Source organism: Nicotiana attenuata, unplaced genomic scaffold (assembly GCF_001879085.1).
Source record: "Nicotiana attenuata strain UT unplaced genomic scaffold, NIATTr2, whole genome shotgun sequence".
NCBI classification, from domain to species: Eukaryota; Viridiplantae; Streptophyta; class Magnoliopsida; order Solanales; family Solanaceae; genus Nicotiana; species Nicotiana attenuata.
In genome coordinates, this window is record NW_017671138.1 from 96,527 (window position 1) to 106,273 (window position 9,747).

A 9,747-nucleotide genomic window follows, 5' to 3' on the forward strand; every position below is an offset into this window, starting at 1 on the left:
GCACGACCATTCAGAATTGACGATGTTCAGCCCGCATCTGGTTCGATCGACAAGGCCATGGCCTATCCGCCACCATAAAGGCGAGATCCCAACGTGGTCACGGTCACTTATTGCCAGCTCACGAAGCTCACAGCTATAAATACCAAGAGAGGGAACCCTAGAAAAGAGGGGCTTCTTCATGACCACTATTGAGAGAGAAAAAAGGGACAACAATACCCAAAATTATGGGCAAGAGGAACACCATTGTAAGGCTCTGAACCTCTCCATGGAGAGGTAGACCAAACCAATATTATCAATAAAGGTTTCTAATGTTTCTCCCCCTAATCCTGAGTATTAATTTTTGTTTCCTTCATTTGGTCCAACGGATTATTACGGTTTGCTATGATTTTCCCGTGATTTATTTATATTGTTTTATACTCATAAGATATGTGATAACTTTTGAGCAAACATCATCATTAATTTTTATACAAAGTTAATATAATAATTAATTAATAACGCACTTATTTTTCTTGTTATTTTTGTAATAGTAATGCTCCAAGTAAAAAGATAATTAGATTGTCTAAACAATTTCATGAAATATTAATAAAAGGTCTGACTAATTTGGATAGAGCCACAATTAGAATGTCTAAACAATTTCCTGAAATAGTTTAATAATTCCAAAGATGCGAGGCTTATTTAAAACAGTCAAAATATTACGGGGGTCTCTTGCAAATTTTGCGAAAAATTCCTACCTTTTACCAAATAAGATTCACATCCCAATTCAACTTCTTGAATTCCCAGCTCAGAATGCTGTAACCTTCTATCTAGGTTTCCACTGTTCTATCCTCAACCCCCACCCTCAAACCCCCACCCCACCCCCACCCCACCCCCCAAAAAAAGAAAAATAATCCAAGAAAGTATTAAAAACAAACCCCCAAACTCATACACAAACTGGTATATTCATTTTACTGGATTGCGTCGCTATAGAAAATCAATAGTTGGAGCAAATACAATAGTTGTTGAGTTTTCGTGGTGAATAAAATGGCGTCGCAGGCAGCAAATTTGTGGGTATTGTTGGGATTAGGATTGGCTGGAATACTCATAATGACCAGAAAGCTTAAGAAAGCTGTTAAAGCTGACTTTGGAGCCTTTGTTGAACGGCTTCAGCTTCTGCCACCGCCTCAGCCACCTCCTCCTAAAGCTCCTCATCCACTCACTGGCCTCTCTTTCGCCATCTCCGATGTGTAAGCTCCTTTAATCTTACCCATATATATATGCTCTGAGGAAGAATTGGGAACATAAGTTTTTTGTTCTTGTTACTGTTTCTTTTATCTGCAACTTTTTCTTGTTACTACATTAAACTTGTTGTAAAACGTGAGAGCCCCCCCCCCCCCCCCCCCTCCCCTAAAAAAAAAAAAAAAAGATTTTATTTTTTATTCAGTGTGAGGTAGCAGCTGCCCGGTGGAATAGTCGAGGTGCAACAGCAAGCTGGCTCGGACACCGCCGTCATAAAAAATGATCCATTTTGTATCTTCCAAGTGTGTTCAAATATGTCAGAATGAATAAAGAGGATTTAAAAAGCCAGAATTCAACCATTTCATAATTTGAGATTGAGGCGCAGTTTGTTTGATTTTGCAACTGTATCAGAGTCTTGCTTGAGTATTAGGTTTGCGTAGGCGCCCTTGATGACTGAAGTGAACTTGTTTCCAATATCTACATATTCTGTATGCTGACTTTTTGTCCTCCTCCATTTTGAGTTACTACTACTGATTTATATGTTGGGATGGAGGCTTCATAGAGGCTTTGTCGAATTTCTGGATAGGATTCTATAATGCTACATTCTATCTGGAGAGTTTTCCACACGTGCTGTAGGATTCTCTTTCTTGCTGCACTTTTTGCTCCCACTTGTTTTATAATTTTTTTGTTTTTTACTTGTCAAATTCCCGTTGGACTTCTATTTGAAATTGATTTGTTTATTTTTGGGAAACAGTTCTTTCCAATTTCCTGAATTCATATATATTGGAACTACTGAAGTCATATTAAATTTTGATTGCCCAGATTCGATGTCAATGGATTTGTGACAGGGTTCGGAAACCCAGAGTGGTCAAGGACTCACGAACCTGCTAGTCAGACGTCTCCAGTTGTTTCTGCACTTGTTGAAGGAGGAGCCACATGCACCGGAAGAACTGTTGTAGATGACATGGCATTTGGGTTTGTTCCTGAACTTTTCATTGGTTAAAGTTTGCCTCTTTTTCTAAGATTAGCAGGCACAGTATGCTGGATCCTGAATTTGAAATTTGAAAGTATGAGCATAAGTGCTAGTTATTTGTTATTTTCTCGGTTAGTGTTATGTTTCCAATTTGTGTTATGTTACGCATATGTCTGCTGCACTTTATAGTCTTTCTCGTGTTGTTGATTATTCTTGTCATATTTACTGTGCAGTATTAGTGGAGAACATATACATTACGATACTCCGACAAATCCTGCTGCTCCTGCACGGATTCCGGGAGGATCATCTAGTGGCGCTGCTGTTGCTGTGGCTGCAAAATTTGTTGATTTTTCCTTGGGTGCGTCTTTTATATCTCAAACTATGTCCATCTGTTGCCATTTTTTTTGTTCGATTGAGCGTGCATCATAACGCGTCATGTTTATAGGAAATGAATATAGACTAATTACTGGTAGGCTCTTCTGAGTTACAGTACAATTTGTTATCCAGGAATTGATGCTGTTGGAGGTGTGAGAGTACCTGCTGCATACTGTGGAGTTTTAGGGTTTCGGCCATCTCATGGAACTGTTGCTCACACTGGCATAATTCCAGTTTCAGCTAGTCTTGACACTGTTGGTATGTGTTGTCGATATAATCACTTGAGATGTGCTATAAATGCTTCAGTGAATGGCATCTTCTATTCATTTTCACGTCTTTCAACTTCACTTTTCCCCCCGAGAAATTCTTGTGAGCATGACATCTTGGGATTGCAGAGCTGATACCAAGAGTCTTAGTCTTTTCACCACGGAACTTATTTTATTCCAACTTAAGATGACTCAATCATGTACTCAATTGTGGACTTTCATACCGAAGGGACACCGAAGCTGATTTTCTTGTTATTGGGGGTGGGGGGGGGTGGGGGGTTAGTAATAGCTGAAGATAATTGAATTTGAATGATAATGCAGGCAAAGATTTCCAGCAACTCGGTCTTATACTTTTCTTACCATAAGTTGCTCTTTAGCTCGAGTGAAAAGCAGCCCCACCTCCAGCCTTGAGGTTGGGGGTTCAAGACACCAAAAGAGTAGTATGGGAAGGGCCACTGTTGATCCTGGGGAAGAGGGTTGAGGGTGGGATATTTTTTTTTTGAAACTAGGGTGGGATAGATGTAGCTTACCATGTCAAAATTGCTCTTTATGGTCATGTTTTATATTTGCTATTGTTAAATTCTTGATTTTATTTTAGGTATATATGAATTTACAAAATAACTAAGTTGAATGTCAAGGCTGTGTGTGGTATTCTGTGTTTAGCTATAGTGAATTTGGACCAACTGCAGGATGGTTAGCTAGAGATCCCAGCATATTGCGCCGTGTCGGGCATGTCCTGTTGCAGGTTCCATTTGCTAGTCAGCGTAATCCCAGGAATGTTGTGATAGCAGATGATTGCTTTCAGTCAGTAAATTCTGGTGGTCGCATCAGTCAAGCGGTGATCAAAGCTGTGGAAAAGTTGTTTGGAAGTATGTGTTTGTAGTTTGTGCTTTCTTATGATAAACTTTTTCACACACCTTCTGAGAATCACCTCTTGCAGGACAAATCATAAGGCATGAGAATCTGGAAGCCTATCTAAACTCAAAAATTCCAAGCTTAAAACAGTTTGCTAGCAAAAAGTCCAATAGTGAAAGAAAATCTTCATCAACAAACTTGCTAGCATATGTTATGCATATACTTAAGAGGTGAGATTTAGCTTGATGCAACAGAGATCACTAGATGCACTTATTACTGGTGTGAAGCTTGGGGCACGTTATCTGATGGACGCTTGCAAAAGTAGTTGAACCTTTCTAATCTATTTTGTGCTAGTTTTTGCTATGTTATTAAAAGCATATATATTTGGGTCACCTGCTCTTTGCATGACTTGCTTGAAGAGGGTGGTGTATGGGTTCCTGTACACACTCTGATCTGTGATGAGAAGAAATTCTAATGTTCTGCCCTACTATTCCTCAACTATTTTTAAAGCATTCACATGTTACGCTTACGCATAAATGAACCTACCTGGTGTTTCTTTGAATGGGGTAATTCGTAGTGTATTATGGTGATAATGATGTTTTTTTGCAATGCCTTTAATTGGTTTTTATGGTTTGTGCAGACACGAGTTCAAACAAAATCATCTGGAGTGGATCAATGCTGCAAAGCCCAATCTGGACCCTGTTATTTCCGCACAAATTCAAGGAGGACCGGAGATCACAGATACAAATATTGAAAACTGTCATGCAGTTAGGAACGAATTGCGTTCAGCTCTAAATGATCTATTGAAAGTAAGTAGTATTGGTTTTCATTTAGTTAATTTTGCTTCTTATAATGGGTTGCCTGGTTTCTTTCCAACCCACCCCTTGAGTAAGTTGGTTCTTATAATGGGATTGCCTGATTTTTTCTCAACCTACCCCTTTATTTGGAGGACCAAACCTTTGAAAAATGCTTGTCCATGTGGATTATGAACTTCAGCTAGTACTTTATCACATGATACTGTTGAAATTTGAGAACAATTAAGACCCCCTTGTGGCCATTGATTGGTTAAAATTTCTAATGTTGCTTGTTTCCTTTGCATAAGGGATTTCATGGTAAATACATATATGCTGTTACTGCTTCATGTGGTTTTTTTTTTGATGGAATTTTACTTGAGAATAAAAGATTGAACATTGCATGTTTTAAATACCTGTTTTATATGGTAGAGTCTGTCATTTACCTGACTAATGCTCGACCTCAGCTCACTGGATAAAGTTCTCAGATCTTGCTGCTTTTATTTCTCTGCTAACGTTATGTTGAAGTAATCTTGCTGTAAATGATATCTTAATATCTCCTGTCTCACGCTGTCATCTCACTCTTGCTGAAATTCATTGTTTCTATAGGATGATGGAATTTTGGTTATCCCCACCGTTTCTGAACCTCCTCCGAAGATTGGTGCAAAGGAGATTCAGTCTGAGGACTACCAGATTAGGTCATGCTCATTTTCAAGCATAGCTAGCATGTCAGGTGGCTGTCAGGTGAATGGCTTTCTCTCTTGTGCCTCTGTACCCCAAACCCACAAATTTAAATTGGTCTTGGGTACAGTTGAGTGTTGAATCAGACTTATCTAATGCTATGTGCTTCCGTGCCGTAGGTCTGCGTACCAATGGGATTTCATGATAAATGCCCAACTTCTGTGTCTTTCGTGGTGAGGCAGGGGGGTGACCGATTTTTGCTCGACACTATTCAGAGCATGTATGCGTCAATCCAGGAACAGGCAGAAGTGGCCACAAAATCATCAACATCTGGTAATGCCATCAGCAAGGAAGCATCTGCTGAAATGGCTAAAGAAAAGGTAATCGAAGGATAACCTGCTGTGGATCTTTAGAGGGACATTGCTGTCAATTTCTTAAATGTAGAGTGGTTGTAAGCTATAACCATCGGTTGGCTTTATCTGCTCTACTTACTAAATGTGCCAGGGATCAATTCTCTTTGTTCTTTGTATGACGTTTCTTATTGGAGCTCGTCACTTCTTGCATTTGTCCTGAACCCTCCCACTTTTTAGACATCAGGCCTTTTATGGTGTACAATATGCTTGATACTTATAGAAAGTGATTTGCATTTGCATGATGCCCATACATTTTTTTCTTTCAATTTCAGAACTGAAACTGTTCGCAGTCCCATTAGCACCCTATGTCAGTTACATGGTTCATCCTACCACTTCATTGCCAACCTCAACTAGAGGAACATTAGCAAATTAGTGCTATGTATCCTATCTAACAGACTTCTTGAAAGGAATAAGGTGATGTGACCAAGTTTCTTCAGCCCTGACCTATGTTGCTCGGACTCTCCGAAAATATCGCCGGGTGCGTGTCGGATTCTCCAAAAGCAATGTATTTTTGGAGAATCCGACACGGGTGCGGCAGTATTTTGGAGAGTCCGCGTAACATAGGCCCTGACAGGCTTTGAAAAATTATAATATGGAGTCATAAGCCAAATAGTGAGAGTTCTGTGATATAAGCTGGAACAATTCCGAGCCCAGCAATCAGAGCTTGATTGACAAAATTTGGAAAAGCACTAGATCTCAGGAGCGAGAAAGTTGAGTTGTTTAGTGAAAGTGACAAGCTGGCTATTCTGCTAATGCACCTTCAGTATTGCTTTGTTCTGTCATTTTGTTGGTTATTTGGGAGCTCCCTTAATATAAGATTTGGTCCTTATACTATATGGTTTTTTCACAGGGTAACCAGGCCTACAAAGATAAACAGTGGCAGAAAGCCATTGGCTTCTACACAGAGGCTATCAAACTCAATGGTAATACTGCCACATACTTTAGCAACAGGGCTGCAGCTTATTTGGAGATGCGAAAGTAATTCTTTTATCCATTTTCCCCTTTTTCTATAGCCGTGCTTGTCAAATGCGTATTCTCTAATTTAAATCTCCTTCCAGTTTCATCCAGGCTGAAGCAGATAGTAGTAAAGCTATTGATCTTGATAAGAAGGTGCACTTTCCTACCTCACCAACTCCTGCGTGTTTAGCTAGTATACGTTTCAGTCTAATCCATTTTAACCTAGTAAACCTCTATTTGTTTTCTTATGTGGCCTTTATTTCTTCAGCATATCATGTGATTGAGTGTTATAGTTCATTTTAGAAATTCTGTTGCTTTAGTGATGCTGGAAAAGGATGTTGTGAGGTAGAGACAGAGTTAAAAATTGGTTGACTTTTTGGCTTATGTTTTGTGGGTATGGGGGATTTTAGAGGTAGAGTTTGGGTACTGCATGCGAGGTTTATTAGTGGACTTGTGTATCTACATTTTATAGGAAAGGGTCAACTAGCTGAAGCTGGTAATGCCATATAAATATATCTCCCTTTTTAAGCTTGTGATTCCATTTGCTTTATATCGTGATCACGTTTCTTATGCTTTTCTGAGGAGAGCATTCTTTCTCTTTCTTTCCCCGCAGAATGTGAAAGCGTACTTAAGAAGGGGCACAGCACGGGAAATGCTGGGCTACTATAAAGAGGCAATTGAAGGTGAGTCTCAATAACTTAAGCTGTTAATTCCTTCATAAGTAAACTTTACGGTTGAATCACCTGAGCCACATGCTTCCACATTTAGTATGCTGTGAAGAAAAGTACTCTAAGATGGTCTGTCATATGTCCACTTCAACTTGGACTAAATACTTGATGCACTTTAGTTGGAAACTGAAGAAGAAAAGCATGTGCTAAAAGATTTAGTTGGTTTGATAGATATTGTGCCCAATCTTTGGAGATCGAGGTGCTTGCGTAACTGATGACCGGAACTCATAAATGACCTGTCCATCCTAAAACTTTTGAAATATACTTTGCAGTGTTCTCTTACATTCTCTAGTTTCCTTGTGCAGATTTCAGATATGCACTGGTTCTTGAGCCAACCAACAAAAGAGCATCTCAGTCTGCTGACAGGCTGAAGAAGTTGTTTCCATAGGTCTTTAGAAGGTAAACAGCTTTAGCTGCTTGTTGTTGCTGAACCCTTTGTGTCAAAGCGGGTGATCTCAGCAGGAGTATGAAGTATTGAAAGATTGAAAATACGAGGAAATGAAGGCTTGCGATGAAATTCTTTCTTTTACTTAGTAATTTGAAGATGAGGAGCAATTTGAAGATGAGGAGCAACCCCTTGATCTCGGCATAGTTTGGTGGCTTTAGTTTATAATATACTAGCGATTGCGAGTCTAGTGCAATTTTGTTTAGATTATTTGCATTCAAATTGTACCTCTCGAGCTCTTTATCTTTTTGACATAACCAAATTATATTATTGGAATGAATATTATTCTGAAGGACGGAAATACGGAATTCCTAATAAAGGTACTCCTGGGGTTATGCATGGGAAGCAAAGTGATCCTCTCATTCAAAGAACTTCTAGTTCCATATATTGTGTTTAATGTGTGCTGAAAATCTACCCTTTGGGATTTTGGATAGAAGAACGAGGTCTTCAGAAAATAAAAGTGTTCAGTCGGGTGTTGCAAAATGAATGGTTATAGGACGTGAGCCTTGCTGAGCTCTCTAGGCTACATTTATTCGGCTTAAAGAAAAACATGCTTTATTTCATGTTTACCGTTGTAAAGCTCTGCAGAAACGTGTGGATGTGCATTCGTCACTGGCACCAGCATTATAAGGCTTGATGTAGGATCACTATTATAAAGGACAGTGAACCACCAACATTGACGACCCCACAGCTTACTAAATCTGGGCAGCCGGTTCTTTTTTGGAAGCTCGACCAGCAGTTGAATCACTACTAGATTCAATTTTCTGTCGAGTATCTTTGAGAACGGATTTACCACCAAATTAATACCAGTAATGATTATGATGGAGACTGATGATATATGGACATCAAAATAGTATAAAAGGACTTTATTACACATTCCAGAAAGCTTGAAAACTGGTGATTAAAATGATGCAGGAATAGGGATATCAAAGTAGAAAGGATTTGATCACACTTTACACGAATATAAGGGATTTCTTTCAGCGTTAACTGGAAACTAAACCAAAGTGAACAAAAAAATTTAGAGTAAGGAACATTCATCATCCTCGCTGGCAAACAGTTCGTCAAGCTGTTCATCTGTCCACTGAAGCTGTGACACCTTCGACACAATTGGCTGTTTGTAATCCTTAACTTCATCAACTATCTGAATTTCTGGATCAAAGCGGTTCTTTATTGAACCAGCTCTTTTGTTCCCCGGCGAGAGGGAACCCGGAAAATTCTCTCCCATTTGCTGATTATTGTTTTTGTGGAGAATCCCTCTGTTTCTGTCTGTTCCTTCAAATTCTTTGGCAGCACTTTGTATCTGATTGTGACATTCTTTGTCTACAATGGATGTCTCCTTAAAGGCTCTAATTTTGTTGCAAATGTAACTACTTGGAACTAGATTTTCCTTGTCTATTTGAATCTCCTTATGCAAACTTCCACCTGCAGACATGCATTCTGTGGTCCTATCATCTATGATTTCTTCAATTGTTTCTTTATGTGGGATGGAAATCTTCTGCAGTGCACAAGCTTTTCTAGCAGAGGCTGAAGCTGCTAAGTTTATATGAAAATCATTAGCCAGGTGAAATACTAGAAACCGTGCTCATATTCCATTGATAGAGCTACTGTCAAAAGAAAATCCTCCTAATATACAGACCTGACATAGTAGAATAAAAAGAAATATCAACCCTCACCAATTTCAGGATCACTATGGTTGACTTCATATGCTGCTTTGCTGTGCATTGATGGAGGGGGTCTTTCCTTGCAGAAAACCTAAAGGTATGGAACTTGAAGCTCTTAATAGGTGTACTCAAAGCTTTATCAATCATGACACAAGTTTTTAATAAGTCAATCATGATACAAGATGCTAACTGCTAGTGGTCATAAGAGGCTAGTGAGTGTGCATAAGAGGCTAACAGCTAAGTGCTCACCATACAATACCAGATTAGAAAATACAAGAGAAAGAATACCAACTAACAGAATCTTCATCTGATAGTCTTAAGGGCAAGTGAAGAGGGGTTTGGGGGGTTTGGGGGGGGGGGGGGTTAGGGGTTACACTAGTAAAGTAA

General features: G+C 39.2%; 2 protein-coding genes across 3 annotated transcripts in view; one reads left to right on the plus strand and one right to left on the minus strand.

The window, feature by feature from the left end:
* The first annotated feature begins 770 nt into the window (after positions 1 to 770).
* Positions 771 to 8,070, plus strand: LOC109206182 (outer envelope protein 64, chloroplastic). Its single transcript, XM_019368975.1, has 13 exons — positions 771 to 1,223; positions 2,038 to 2,190; positions 2,422 to 2,546; positions 2,696 to 2,821; positions 3,519 to 3,698; positions 3,770 to 3,914; positions 4,325 to 4,493; positions 5,085 to 5,219; positions 5,336 to 5,536; positions 6,420 to 6,547; positions 6,628 to 6,679; positions 7,140 to 7,209; positions 7,560 to 8,070. Exons 1-13 carry the CDS (start codon positions 1,021 to 1,023, stop codon positions 7,640 to 7,642), a joined length of 1,770 nt encoding a protein of 589 aa, XP_019224520.1. The 5' UTR covers positions 771 to 1,020; the 3' UTR covers positions 7,643 to 8,070.
* A 480-nt stretch (positions 8,071 to 8,550) lies between these two features.
* Positions 8,551 to 9,747, minus strand: part of LOC109206183 — a 3,758-nt gene continuing 2,561 nt past the window's right edge. Inside the window, exons 6-7 of one of the 2 annotated variants that reach the window (XM_019368977.1) lie at positions 9,373 to 9,451; positions 8,551 to 9,229 (exon numbers count right to left, since the gene is read on the minus strand). In XM_019368977.1, the coding sequence (XP_019224522.1) occupies positions 8,718 to 9,229; positions 9,373 to 9,451 (591 nt within the window). In that variant the 3' untranslated portion in view covers positions 8,551 to 8,717. Of the gene's footprint in view, positions 9,233 to 9,372; positions 9,452 to 9,747 lie in introns of both variants that reach the window. The other variant, XM_019368976.1, reaches the window with a different exon arrangement.

What these genes read in the sequence shown, in the direction of transcription:
- LOC109206182 (XM_019368975.1), top strand. Translation starts at nt 1,021, where the DNA reads ATGGCGTCGCAGGCAGCAAATTTGTGGGTATTGTTGGGATTAGGATTG. An exon ending in TCTTTCGCCATCTCCGATGT is followed by an intron (nt 1,224 to 2,037) that starts GTAAGCTCCTTT and finishes TTGATTGCCCAG; the next exon opens with ATTCGATGTCAATGGATTTG. An exon ending in CTATTGATCTTGATAAGAAG is followed by an intron (nt 6,680 to 7,139) that starts GTGCACTTTCCT and finishes CTTTCCCCGCAG; the next exon opens with AATGTGAAAGCGTACTTAAG.